Raw genomic sequence first — 14,893 nt, forward strand, 5'->3', positions numbered from 1 at the left:
GCCACTGGACACTAACACCTGGTGCTAAGCATTAATCTCCTCCTGCTGGTCAGGTTTGTTGTCTAAGTCTTTCGTTTAATAAATAGCAAGGGGAGGTTAAATTTGTTTTCTTCTAATTTCTAATGAAAAAAAAGACGTATAAGGCCAAGTATGGTTTTTGAAGTTTTACCCTGGTTTTTGGGTTTGTTTAACTAACAAGTGGCTTAATTAGTTTACATTAGTAATCTTATCAGTCAGCAGACAGTCGGCTAGCGAAAACTAATATTTAGGTGGAAAATTTATCTATGTATGTTTCTTCCCATTTATTTAATTTCCCAGTGGGAATTAGGAGCACGTAATAATACCTTATTAGCAACTTACTCTTCACCTGGAAGTCATTACCATTTCCCTGCCGAACGTCCCTTACTTTTACAAAGGCATGGCCGCCTTATGTAAGTAGGAATTTAGAATGTACATTTGGTATCAGACATACTTCTGAGCCGCTTTACAAAGTAAGTTACTAGTAATGCAGAGCAGTCGCTCGGAGTAGTTCGGTGCTTGGAAATAACTTCGGCTGCACGTTATTTTGCAACTGACAACGTAATGTGTCGCCGGAGGTGTTCATTTTGTGCTTTACTAGTAGATTACGCTGGTCATGATGACAATTTTGGTACTAAAAACTGAAAGAAAACATGGCTTACCTCGTAAGGTGCTTACCTATTTTCCCAGTGGGTTATGATTATTGATGTACATACATATGTATGTATGTATAAAACATCACATGCTGTCTCCACTAGTACTATAATATAAAAATAAGTTATTTTAAAAATATGCTAGTTTTAAATGCGCCCCTGTTATGAAGGGCTAATGTACTTGCCCGCAAGTGAAAAGTAATATCGCCTTAAACGAAAAAAAACGATAAGGAGACTACAAATATGACAAGATCCATGAATTGATCGGAATTATTATGACTCAGCTGAACTCTGGTCGCTAATGTGTAAATTATTAAAATATAGCAAAGGTAATTTTCAGATACCGTAAGTAAAACTCAGCCTTAGGATTAGAAATGAAAAAAGTGTAGGAAAAAAAATTGTTGCATCGGTTACACGAAGATTTAATCAGAATCCTCTATTATTGAATATGAATTACTCGTGACTTAAGAAAACTTGATCTTGGTTATTCGTATTTAAATTAAATTGAATGATTTCTCTTTAATAAATAGGTAAAGGATCTGTGAGCTACGTAGTCGCGGTATTTCGAAAATTCAAATAAAATGCAGAGTTTGTCTAACATTTTTGGTCTTTGCCTCTTTTTTGGTGATAATAAAATGACTTTGTGATTTTTAAGGTTTCTTACAGAATTTTACAGATTTTTTTCCAAATTTCCTCTTTTCCTCTAAGACTTTTCTGGACTGTGCAGAATATAATCGGAACTACTCGGAATTTTCTCCGCAATTTTTGGAAGTTCCTTTTTATTTTTCGCGTTTAATTTTTTGGAATTTTTCGTGTTTGGTTTATTGAACATTCGGTATGGTTTTTAGACCTTTCAGGATTTTTTCGGAATCTTTCTAGATTTTTTGTAATCTTCTCAGTTTTTTATTGATATCTGGGGTTTTTGGGAATGTTGGTTTTCTTTGTGTTTTATTTTTCAGAATCGTTTGGAAAATTTTCGGCATTTTTGGCACTGTCCTGATTTTTAGTTTTTTAAGTACATATACACAGTACATATATGCTCAAGATATCTATAATTCATTACAGCATATTTCGCAATAGGGTTGCCACCTAAATTTTCGAGTAAGCAATTTTCTTAATAAATATCGAAATCCAATTTTTTTATTTCCATGATATTTTTTTTAAAATATTGATAAACATATCAAAAAATAATTCGTTTACATTTATATCATCAAAAATTTTAACAATCACATAGATAACAGTATCAAATAAAATATAGATAAACATAGAAAAATTAACATTTATAAATACGTGGATAAAAATATTGAGAAATATCGCATTACCCATAGCGAGAAATATATAAATTAAAATAGTTGTAACCATAGCGATACCGTTATCGTTTAAAAATACCTAAGATATATCAATGAAATTAACAATAAATACATCGACTGAATTGTCAGTAAATATATGAACAACATTAATAGTGGCATATTTTTGTTTACATGGCTGTCAGATATCGCACACCTAGAACTGAAGTGCGATCAACTTAAAAAAAATTTATGGCGATTTTTTCCAAAAGGAATTCATCGGACCTACATCCAATTAATGCGAATAATTGTTTCTTCATGATTTTATACATTAACTAAAAAACTACTGTTAGGCCTGTTTTTGTATTCATTGCGTTGAATCTGTACGATCCACAAGCAGTTATATTGCCCTCTCTGAATTTTGGGTTAGCTCACTTTAGATCTACGTGCGCGATATGTACGTTAGTAAGAATGTAGTGTATTTGCGTGACGAAAAGTATAGTTAGCAATTCGGGAAATAAGCTTTGACGAAATTTCAATAGATAACTTAATACATATATGTATGCACATAGTTCTTATCAGCCTAATAAACAATTTTACAAGCTATAAATATAAAGAAATGACTTCCATAGCAAAATGCCAATTACCTGTGTAGGTCCATGGCAAAAGCGATTTAGTTAAAATTCATTAAATGCAAATTAATTAATAACCGGTTTTCAGCAACTCCATACTCGTATATGTATGCAACTTTTTCATTTCGGCGTTGACGCCCTTTAATTGGCGTGAGCGTTTTATTGGTTATGCAGTAAAGTTTTTGTGAGCGCGCGGATAATTATTTAATTAATTAAGGCAAGCCAAGTTGATTGGAAATGGCTAAATACTGTGTATAAACTAGAGCTGTGTCAACGCAAGGAAATCACAATACATGAAAAAGAACAAAAGCACTTGAGATGCAATATGCAAAATATATTCAATCGAAAAGAATGGAACTACACTTCAACGGATTTGCGTAAGCGTAACAAATTACTTTAATTGTCGCTGATTAAGCATATCCGTTGAAAATATTCATTCATTGTTAATTACCCATTGGCGAATGCATACATACATATGCATCTTAGTGGCATGGATGCAAGGACAAAAAAGGTAGCGGAAAAAAGTGCGACCAAACATTTATATGTGTGCTTTGTATGCGTAAATGTGTATACCTACATACATACATAAGTACATAGCTGTGTACATATGCAAATGAGGATTTATCATATTATAATTAAATCCATTCATTGCTTTACTGCAAATACAATGACCTTGCTTGCCATTGCCTTAAAGCGGGCAGCAGCGTTGGCAATATTTGCAGGTATAATATTGTAATGAGATTTCATTGACAACGGCTGACTGGATTTGTAAAGGCATACATATGTGAATATTAATGCATTTTTACAAAGGCTCAAAGATGTGTAGATTTTTTTCAGAGGCTTTGTTATTCTTATTAGGGCCATCCAATTTTCTAAAACTGTTATAATTGTCAATTTTTCTTTATCATAATTTGCTTAGTTTCTTTCAGCTTTAAAATTGTAAGTAGTCCTGCCAACTTTTCATAGCTATGGAGCGCCGTATTGAGGAAAAATTTAAAGAGTTAAAAATGGGTACAATTTTTTTAAACCAAAGTGAGAACATTCATCTCGACAGATTTTTAAGAGTGTTTCCACCTGTTTTAAAAAATTAAGTGTTTCAAAATGGATGAAAACTGAAAGAGTTTTAGAAAAGCCTAACTTCGCAAATATTTTAAAAAGGGGTTTGCCACCTGTTTAAAAATCAAACTTATTAATTCAAAAATCTTAATTAAATATTACAATACGAATGTCAAATGAAACAAGTTTAGGAAAACACTTTACTTCGAAAAATATATTTTTTTAAAGGGGTTGCCATCTATTTGAAAGTCTAATTCACTTTAATCAATAAGTTAGGCTAAATATTACAATATAGTTACCAAACAAAAGAAGTTTAAGAAAGCTTTATTTCGAAATTACTTTTAAAAAAGGTTGCCACATTTTCAAAAGTAAAATTTAATTTAGTTAATAAGTTAAATGACATATCACAATATTGGTGTTAAGCGTAAGAAGTTTCAGAAAACTTTACTTTGAAAATATTTTGAAATGGCGTTGCCACCTCTTTGAAAGTAAAATTTAATTTAATCGATAAGTAGAATGAAATATGATAATATGGGTGTCAAATGAAGCCAGTTTCAGAAAGCTTTATTAAGAAATTTTCTCTAGTAGTGGTTGCAACATTTTGAAGTATGGGTGCCAAAAGCAAGTGACTTAGGAAAGCATTTTATAAGAGATTTTTCATCTTTTCCAAATTTAAATAAGTTTATTATGTTTAAACCAAATAAAATATAATTATGTAAAATTGATACAAAATAACAATTCAAAAAACGTATGCCCGAAATATTAGCTACGAAGTTCAACGAATTCCCAAAATTGTTCCTTAATTTAATTAGGTTTTCATTTAAACAAACCAGGGTCTCCCTAATGTATTTACATATTTACAAAATTATACATATGTAACGCTTTTGCCAAATACGGGCGAGTCCTCTCAGTACATAGGTAACTAGACGTGTCAGGCATATTGAAGATCTGCTTCACATTCAAATCTCGCCATACATCATCTACTACCTTGGCGGTTAAACACTGCAAATCGACAATAAATATACGAAATAAAAATCAATCAACCATATTCATCAAGTAGAGCAAAAAAAGGCAAATAAGGAGAGAAATAAAGACGAGCAGAAAAAAAGAAGAACAAACAACATTGGAAAAAATATTGAATTTACTTGCACAGAGCAAGCAGAAAAAAGGTAACAAAAGGCTGTTTGTTCAAAAGGAGGCAGCTTCATGCCACTTGCCGCTTTTGGTAATCACAGAGGATCGATCTGCTTCATTTATTTCACAGGGTTTGAATTACATACATACATACATACATGGGTAGCTATTCATATCTTCATAGCCTATTATGACTCATCCCGTGTCTGTGAACACGATTGAACATGACTAATCCACGCAGAACAGGTAAAGGCTGGAGGTTCTGCTTCTGTTGGTTTGTCTGGCGGCTGAGAATCATAACCGGTCTGTTGTGAAATTCGCGAGTAAATAAATATTCATGCACACACATATTGGCACAAGAATAAGGCGAAAAAGTATTTTTAAGGTTTTGCATTAATAGCAAAAAGGAGCAAAGTAGCGAAATGGATGTTGTTTTGATTTTTACGCTTTCAGAAATATGTGGCAACACTTGAGATGCGCATGAACTGACAACAACCCACTATAGGAAATTGATGAACCGAAGCAAGTGGATAGTTAAGTGCCGATAAATAATATGCGACATATTCATAGTCAAAATAAAATCTACTATTAAGTTAGTTGCAGCTTTTGACTTAATTTTTAATGGAATATGTGTCAAAATAAAAAAAATTGTGTGTTGATTCCCTACTTACCCGTATTACTATATTACTAGAGGGCCCCCATGGCGTTACCATCTTCCAAAGCCTAAAAAAAAAATATTCCAAATATTATTCAGCCATTTCTGCGTGAAGCAGAATTTTCGCATGGTTCGGTTTATCTAATTTCAAATCAATCTGTACCGATAAGAAAGTTCTAACTTCAAAAAATAAAACGTTGTTTCACATGTACAGGCCAAGAAGATCTTTTATTGGATTGGAATTATATATATAATTGTTAGATAGATATGACTTTTCGAACAGGTGGCAGCCCTAAACAAAAGTCTTTTCAAACTAAAGCTTTCATAAAAATCTTTCGTTTGACATTCGTATTTAAATATATCATATATGTACATATCTTGTGTATTAGTTAACTAAACTCCACTTTTTAAATAGGTGGCAACCTTTTAAAAAAGCATTTTTAAACTTAAATCTTCTTAATTCTTTTTCGTCTGACTTGGGATACAAATTTCAATTGATTGATGAATTAAGTTGAATTGAATTTTCCAAATACGTGGCAACACTTCTAAATACAGTTCAGAAATAATGTTTACACAAACCAATTTCGATTAATACCCACCTTTTATTAATTTATTTGACTTATTAAATAACTTCAATTTAACTTTCAAACCGGTGGCAATTTTTCCAAATTACCTCGAAAATATACTAAATATTTAATACTTCATTTAACTTGTTAAAAAATTTAATTTAACTCGACTTTTCAAACAGGTGGCAACCCTGTTCAAAATAATTTCAAACTCAAACCATTTTAAACCTATTTCGTCTGACATCCATATTTTGAACAAATTTCAATTACTAATTGCAGCAATTCAAGTTAAATTTAATTTTATTTTAATGTGGCAACACTCCTAAATATATGTAGTTCGGAATTAAAGACTTTTCAAACTGTTTTCCATCTTTTAATAATAAATTTAACGCACTAACTAATTTGATTTTAATTTCTTAAACAGATGACAACTCTCTTCAGACACTTTACAAATACCCTAAATGTTCAAACTAAAGATTTCTTAACGCTATTTTGGTCGACACTTATATTTTATACCTTGTGCATAATTTAATTAAATTCACAGGTGACAACACTACTCCAAATATTTTCAAAAGAAAAAGTTTTTAAATCTATTCCGTCTGACACACAAATTGTGACATTTATCTAAATTGTCCAATTGAATTTAATTTAGGTATATTTTTATCAAGATTCCTTTAGCTTTCATTATGGAGGCTGGAGGTATCCTGAGCTTTCAGCAAGAAACTACTCTGCTTACTCTCCTACAACGACTGTAACTACATTCAATACTATTCAGTTTTTATTACACACTCCACCGGGTTATGGGAAAGGATAGAGATAAACAATAAGTACAAAGGCACTTTTTTTTTTTTAATATGCGCGCCAATATGTGTCCACATTTAAGCGGAGCAGCGCAAACATACAGAACTAACTACGCCCTCGACAGCGCAGCGCACAACGTAGGCGAACGCACATCAAATGAAATTCAATACAGTTTCAACCGAAAACAAAACAAAAAAAAAAACAACGAAACACGCTGTTAAACTTGTTTCGCGTATGCGCGCGCGCGCGAACAAGTTGCTGCCCTAAGTCTTTTGATTTGTTTGGGTTTTGCGCAGCAGCAGCAGGAGGAGGGAGCCGCGGCGAAAAGGCAGTCAGTCGTTGCGTTACCTCGCAGCCTTTGTTTACTTTTGCTTGCTTTGTTGTTGCCTGTAATGTATGCATGCGTGTTGTTGCATCGCTTCTGGCTATGTTGTTGTTGCTGTTGTTGCTGCCGTTGTGCCATTAGCATTTCGAATTTTTATTACTATTTACCAACAAAAGCGTCGTGTGAATATTTTTGCGCTGAAATCTTAACAAAGTCAGCAGGTAGTAAAATATGTAGTTTCACAAATGCACTCGCTGCAACGAGCTGCATGTCTATATTTATTTACTTTTACACATGCTCGTACGTATGTATGTATGTATGTTGATGTGTTTGCAATGGAGCGCATTTGTTTACATTTGCAAACCAAATTATTGACTATGCGTAGAGTTCAATGTACTAAGCAGAGACGTTGTAGATAAAATGTTGAATAGAATTTTTTATTATTTTGTGTACTTAAGAATAGGTTATTGAATTTCAATTAAGATGTTTCGAGAATTCTTTAAATTTTGCTTTTCTGCAGGGGCTTTGTATTCTTATGAAAGCTACTTTCCTTATATTGGTTGCGATGAGACAAATTAAAACTAGCTGCTTCATCTTCCTAGTGCAGAATTATGTCAAAAGTGGACGCGATAAAGGGTGTCTAAAAGTTTCCACAACATTTGAATTAGAAAGGAAATGCATGTATATTCTTTATTTCCAATACTACTTAAATTATTGCGTTTTGTTATTTAGGCTTTTAATTGTTCTTTGAAATTTTAAAAATCTGCAAAGCTTCAGCAAAATCGCGAACTAACTAATACCACACTAACAAATTATACGCTCGATGACAATCATAACGCAAAAAATGTACGACAAAATATTAATTTTGGTAATTATGATTAGCCTTGCCTCGGTAACCACCACCTTGTATGAATTCGCCTTGCTTAAAGCACTTCAAATTTTCATAAGTTATTTTTTACATTCAGTATTTTCTTTTCAAGAAAAAAAATCAAAAATTCATACATTTGAATCTAAATAGACAAATCAACTTAATACATATTTTGCCAAATCGAACAAAATGCGCTATTACTTATTCGACGAAGTGGTGTTGCACAACAAAAAAGATGATTTCTGGGTTGTGTTGCACGGCAATGTGCTAAATCTGACGCCGCTTATGAAAGATCGATGCGATCACTGGAATAGCGTAAGTAACAGTTAAAGCAGCAGTGAATAGTGCAATAGAAATGTGGCATCTCAATTACATATACATATGTATCTTTCAACAAGAATCTGGAATATTTACTCGCCTTCGGTGGCAAGGATCTTTCGCATTTCTTCGAGGAGACACTAATGCCCAAAACCGAAGCTTCGCCGGTAACCGGCCGGCCGCGTCTACTCTTTCCACCTATCCTAGAAACGGCGCTCAGCGAAATGTGCAAGACAAAGGGCAAACTGTGGAGTCAGGATCCAATGTATCATATCGGCCGCTTGACGAGGCGTGATCGGCGCGTACGCATCATCAATACACTCACCGGCACCACACAGCTGATGAAGGTGTGCGATGAGGATACCATTTATGATATACAATGCAAATACAAGCAATTGTATAACCATCATGCCGGTAGCTACGTGTGGCGGAAATTATCGAATAGGGTAAAGAATTATAGGCCTTTTTTTTGTTTTAGAATTTTTGCAAATTTTAGTGAGTATATGCTTTTGAATTTGTGTGTGTATTTAGCTTCAATGCGGCGTTAAATTAAATTTAAAAGGTACTTTGGACGAAAATGGCTTGGTTGAAGAGGAAAATTGTAATTATGATCTGCCACCACCATCAATTTGGCTCTACTATACCAATGATGTGACAATCGCGTAAAACTAAAACAAATATTTACAACTATTTACAATTGTATGTGAGCTGCATGTTTTTTTTAATAATCAATCAGTATTTGTTGTTGTAATCATCAATGTGCGATAATACATTCATATTCTACAAAATTCATCGAATCGGCTTGATCACTTTGAAAAGATAGGGTGTCACAATGCTCACTTACTAAAAGACTATCATAACTAAAAAATCTAAATTTTCGAGAAAATGAAGCAAAATTGCCCAAAATTGTTTAAAAATTTCGAGCTATGCATTTTTTCTGCATTTTGGGAGCAGATTGAAAACTATAAACGCGTCGTGATGATTTCAAAAAGGCATTATGTCACTATATTAGTGTTAGCACAGTTCCAATCCGAAAAACTAGGTTATAATTTTTTTATCGATAACCAAGCGGTTTTGATAACTAAAAGCTCAGTTAGTCTAGACTTAATTTACGTAACGTAAGCTAATATATTGCCCAATGCAGTAATTTTTGTTCAGGAATTTTTTGATGTGGCTTATAGGCGACAAAGTGACAATCAGACAATCAGCTGAAAGGGAAAATACAAACGCAAAATATTTTCCCTGCTGGCCAAGTTGACGTGTTAAGCAATCATTGACGATTTCTTACCTAAGTTAAGTTTAGACTAGCTGAACCTTAAGTTCTAAATTAGTAAAATGCCGCTTTGGCGATTGTGCCATCACTTTTTTCTGCGTTTCCGGGCATATCAATACCGACGGACAACTCTGCAAAACCGCTGTTTAGTTACAAATGTCCGCTTTTAATAGGAAAACAGGGATAAGAGCTTCTGAAATTCCAAATACATTGATGAAGCATAACTATCAACGAGTTCTCTCAACAGGAATCAACTTTCTGTCTTGATATCCGGAACTACAGCCGTGGGGATCTAAACACCTGAGATAGCGCTTCTTCACCATTCTGGAAGAGATAGCAGAGGCGTAGCTCTTGGACCTCCTCAATATCGTTTGGAGCAGCAAGTGGTTCAGCAGGTTATAGGAAGGCGCCTCCTTCAAATGCTCACTCACAAATATAATTTTTGCTCGTTTCAATACCACAACTCACCGTTGCATTTGATCAAAAAGAAAATATGTAGTTCATGGAAATAGAACTTTCCCAAAAACTAGAAATAAGTTGCACAAAATCCTGGACTGAGTTTAAGTTTCAAAAAAGAATGGTTTGCATCAGGCAATGTTTGGTGGTGTGGTGGTCTCGCACCCATAGCGCTGGAGAAAGGGCGGTGGATATATTTTAAAAATATTCTACGATTGCCATCGAATTTATATCAAATCAAAGAGGAGGCTTATGGCTATACGCTTCAAATTATTTTAGTTCTCAGTACGGAAAAATGATTTGAAAATAAACATTTCACAAAATAAAAACTTTTTACCAGTGAAAGCTCGTTAGTAGGCGTCGATGTTTGTTCCCCAAGTACTTTTTCTGAATTTTGGGTTTATGGATCTCCAATTACCGCGCGAGTTAATTTTCATTTTGCGCTGTAAGGCGTCTAGTTCACAAACAAGAACCAATTACAAGAAACGAAGGACATATTCGGAATCAGCGACCCATAAATAGGTGGCATTCAGGCAGGTTCGGCAATTCACTTCCGAGTAAACTTCAACCCCTTTCTCCGGACAAGGTTTTTGGTGATCTGTGTAGTGTTAATTACTTCTATCCGCTACGATTTTAATGTAAATAGATTAAGATACTCTGGATTATTGGGAGTCATCCGCCATATGAGGATTTTGCATACATTTTAGTGAAACCTAAAAGCCTCAGGAGCCCGGTGTGTTATGCTAGCACCGTCACTCATACCTATTTACTCGTATATACAAATGTACATTTATGTGAATAACCTGAATACAAAAGGCCAATAGCAGGCTATAAATATGGTTGTGAAAATCTTTGGACAACTTTGACAAGTACTACGTCTCTGTGAGAACTCGTGTTACATACTTTGGTCAAGTAACATCTTCATTCAAATAGAGGAGTCAATTGTCTTTTGTTCCATGGAAAAACTTGAAAAGAGTTTATAACTTTTTATTGCTCAGCTGGCTGCCTCTTTTTTAAAGTATGCACAGCTGAGGAAAACTCCCTTTAACATACCAGCTTAAATGCTGTTGGCGTTGACAAGTGATTTTTATCAATTTGCTAGCAGAAGCAAAAATCACTTGAAGCGCCCCTGCCAGCGCCAAGCACAAACAAACAGCAGCAGTGTGACAATAAATGGCAGCAAACAAAAACAAAAAAACTTTAAATAAGCAAAAAAAAAAAAAAGAAGTATGTGAACATGCAAATGCGAGTATATAATTTGCAAAGTGGACAGCCTACAAACTAATTGCGAATGCTCGAACAACAAGTTTGCGACTTAAGTCTTTGGTTTTGCTGAGGAATTTGCTCAATGCACTTTTATAGAGCCACCTAAGGTAGTAGCTACATACTTATGTATGGTACATACATATATACGTGCGCCAGAATGTTGGCTTGTCTAATAATTGTTTATGGGCAGGCATGAATTTGTGTGTGTGTGTGTGTGATTATTGTTTTCACAACGCCAAATAACAAATGTTTGCTGTGAGAAAGTCATTTTCTAACTTCTCAACATGCGATTATTTCGCCTACATTCTTGCATTCCTTTGCCCTGCGATGGACATATGCGGGTGGGGGGGGCGGTTGTTGCGGAGTGGCTGTTTGCTACAGTTTGATTTTGCTTTTGCACGCAAGCTTTGGAAATGGAATTTCGCATGCGCATTCCAGCCTGCAATGTGGAACGAGTGAAGAAATGGAGGGCGAAAGAGTGGCATGCGTACCTAATGCCAAGTTATAAAATCGCATTTGCTGCTGTCGGATTTTGCTCGCAATTTTGATGTGTGATTTTCCCAAACGAAGACAGACAAGCGGAAGTCCGGCAGCTTTAGGCGAGGAGTACGGGCGGTAAAATATTTAGAATGGAATGTTTTCACAGAGCAATGCAAATTTTAATTTTCGTAGTAAATTTCGTTTATCGTTCTGTTAGTCGGATTTCAAGTTGATTTATTTGAGGATTTTGTAGAGATTTACATTTTAATTTGTTCGTTTGCATATCAAAAAAAAATAAAATAAAATAAAAAATCACTAATGATGTCCGGCTTGCTGGCAAGCAATTTTTGAAAGTTATGTGTGTGAATTTTCGACATGCGAATTCATGTGAAAGTACTAGTTATGAATTTAGTAAAAATTTTGAATTCAGTATAAATGCGTTTTTTTTTTACTTATTTTTAATCACTCAACTGTAAAATTAACATAAAAATTAAATATTCTAGAAATTAGTTGTATTCAAATTGAAATATTGAAAATAAAACACACACAAAAGCAGGTCATTTACAGTGGCATTTGTCTGAAAAAGGAAGTGGCTTTCGAATTGTTTTCGGCGCTCTTTTTTTTTAGGGAATGGCCAGGCCAACGCAAGCCATAATTGGCCGCAAGCACACCTAAAAAAGCACTGAAGCAAGTGTACAAATTGACAACTAAATAAAACGTTTGTGCAGATGTACAATGTATGTATGTACATACATAGTAAGCACGAATTATATATATATGGTCAGTCAATGCATAACTTCAACTTCCGGGCCATAATAATGATAGCACGAAGTTAGTGATAGAGAGGCTAAGAAGTGTTAGCCTGTCGTTGGCTAGGTGGTCAGCGATGTAATGCACACAAAAGGGTCAAATTACTTTTCATTTTAAATTTTCCAATTATAGTAACGCCTGGTCGTAAAACAAATTACAACAAAAAATGCAATGAAAACTTATAATAAAAATAAAAACAATACACCTGAGGGTTATTCCAAGCCAAGAGTGTAAGGAACGCTGTACTTTTTTTGTTATTTCTTCTATGTTTCGCAAGGAGTACTGGTTTCTCTGTGCTGACTCAGCACTGCTGAGCTCCACAGTTTAATTTGCATGCTTTGAGCAACCATTACATTTACCTTAATCTGTTTATCTTTAAAATCATTTTATTCTTTATCACTCCCTTTTTTGTATAATCTTCCCCTTTATGATTGTATTTATTCTTGCATTGATATACATATTCACCATCCCCTTTGCCCTTGTAAAAGTAGCATTTAAGTTTACTTTGATCTTCGCCTTTATCTTTCATATCTTTGTTTTTATTTATATCTTGGCCTTTATCCTTTTCTTCCAATTGTCCCTCTCCTTTTACAGTTTTTAGACTATTCAATTAGCTTTTTTTAATGCAACTTTGGAGAGATTTGCTTTTTGATATATTTTTCTTTTTTTTCTGTAAATTCTTGATGTTCTTATAGACGTCTGGCCAAGTAAATCTCTTAACCTTCCCAACATACAGTCAGTCAATTAAGTTTAGGTACAGCGAAATACGGGCAACTATTTTTTAAATATTTTTTTTTCGCTATTTTTGTATAAAAATAGTGTTAATTCTACAACAAAAGCACTAAAAGCAGAGTTCCACACCTTGTGCAAAATTAAAGAAATTTCTGCAAAATTTCATTTAAATAATCCACTTTTTATTTACGCTCTCTAGTAGAAAGTTGAGTATGCACTTTTTTAGTCCAATCAATTTTAGTATAATAAGGTGCAAGTATGAGTGAGCTAGGACTTACCATTGATTTTCCGTTGATTTTGTCTAGGCCATCGGGATCACGAATACCCTTGGGTGACTTAATTCTGCTCTTCATTAGTGTAATATCTAATTTTCTAAATAGATTCTCTCGACATCTTCTTGAAAGCAAAAAGGCGAAAAAAGGTCAAAAAACGATATATGCCTGAGTACCAACCGGTTACATATTAACTAAAAACCCCACATCGTAGCAAAGTTATATTTTTGGTACACCACTTGGCGTTGGGATCTATTTATGTAGACAATTTTATTTTAAATCCTTTGTAGAGGTTATGGGCGTGGAACACCCCACACTCCACATCAATTGCCAATATAAAATATAACTCAAATTGTATTATTTAGTATACTTAACGTACGCTCGTTGAATATTTTATATTCTATAATTTTTTTTTTTGCTGATATTTATCTTTAACGGAACCAAATTAGGAAGTGCGACCAGCAATCGATAAATCAAAAACGATTTGCATGCAGCGCATAGAACGGACAAGAAGTACCAGTGTTGAAAGCAAAGAAACAATTGACCAACTACAACAAAACAAACAAACAAATTTACAGCCTTACATAAGTAAATAGGTACATATGTATGCCTATTAGGGTGGTAAAAAAGAAGTAAACTCGGAATTTTAATAAAGAAAAAATATACCCCTATTTTTTTATTGAAATAAAAAAATTTTAAGGGGTCCCTCAAAGCGCTCAAAGATTTCCAAGTGTTTTGTATGGGAAAAACCATTTTTTCTAGTAATGGCATAGAATTCTCAAAAATTAATATATTCGATCGGAAACCCCGTTGCTCTTCAGTAGGCTTCCACAAATCATACCCAATGTTAATATTAACTATTTTATTTAAGTCCCTCAAAAATCGCCAAAAATGCATTCTTTAGTATTAACTAATTGTCAAAAGAACAAAAACACTGTTTGCCATTTCTATGAAAAATTGTTTTTTTTTCAATATAAAATACATGGAAAACTTTGAGCGCTTTGAATGATCTCTAAAAAACAGGGGTATATTTTTTCGACACAGAACAATCCTATTGGGGTAAAAGCATTAAAATTCGGACTTTACATTTTTCACATACATTTCTGAACCACCCTATGTATATGTAAATGTAAGTATTTACACAGTTACTGCCTCGTCTGTGCGTAAAGGCTGTGTATTTCCATACCGTATTTAAAGTGTGGCCCTGTCGGCAGTAATTCTCCAACTAAGTACTTACATACATACAAAGATACTTAAAAGCCTGCTTGTCACATACTTCATCAACTTTTACA

At 33.9% G+C, this 14,893-nt stretch overlaps 1 protein-coding gene across 1 annotated transcript; it reads left to right on the forward strand.

Annotated features, from left to right (window-relative positions):
• The first annotated feature begins 8,183 nt into the window (after positions 1-8,183).
• Positions 8,184-8,978, forward strand: LOC108378214 (cytochrome b5 domain-containing protein 1-like). The gene is made up of 3 exons (XM_017634506.1): positions 8,184-8,309; positions 8,393-8,758; positions 8,844-8,978. The coding sequence occupies exons 1-3, from the start codon at positions 8,184-8,186 to the stop codon at positions 8,976-8,978; spliced, it is 627 nt and encodes a 208-aa protein (XP_017489995.1).
• The last annotated feature ends 5,915 nt before the right edge of the window (positions 8,979-14,893 follow it).

This window comes from Rhagoletis zephyria, unplaced genomic scaffold (assembly GCF_001687245.7).
Source record: "Rhagoletis zephyria isolate East Lansing unplaced genomic scaffold, Rhagoletis_zephyria_1.1 Rzeph_scaffold_13596, whole genome shotgun sequence".
NCBI classification, from domain to species: Eukaryota; Metazoa; Arthropoda; class Insecta; order Diptera; family Tephritidae; genus Rhagoletis; species Rhagoletis zephyria.

Excerpts from the sequence above, each read along its gene's own strand:
- LOC108378214 (XM_017634506.1), top strand. The coding sequence starts at position 8,184 with ATGCGCTATTACTTATTCGACGAAGTGGTGTTGCACAACAAAAAAGAT. Across the intron at positions 8,310-8,392 it reads GATGCGATCACTGGAATAGC|AATCTGGAATATTTACTCGC; the intron begins GTAAGTAACAGT and ends TCTTTCAACAAG. Across the intron at positions 8,759-8,843 it reads GGCGGAAATTATCGAATAGG|CTTCAATGCGGCGTTAAATT; the intron begins GTAAAGAATTAT and ends GTGTGTATTTAG.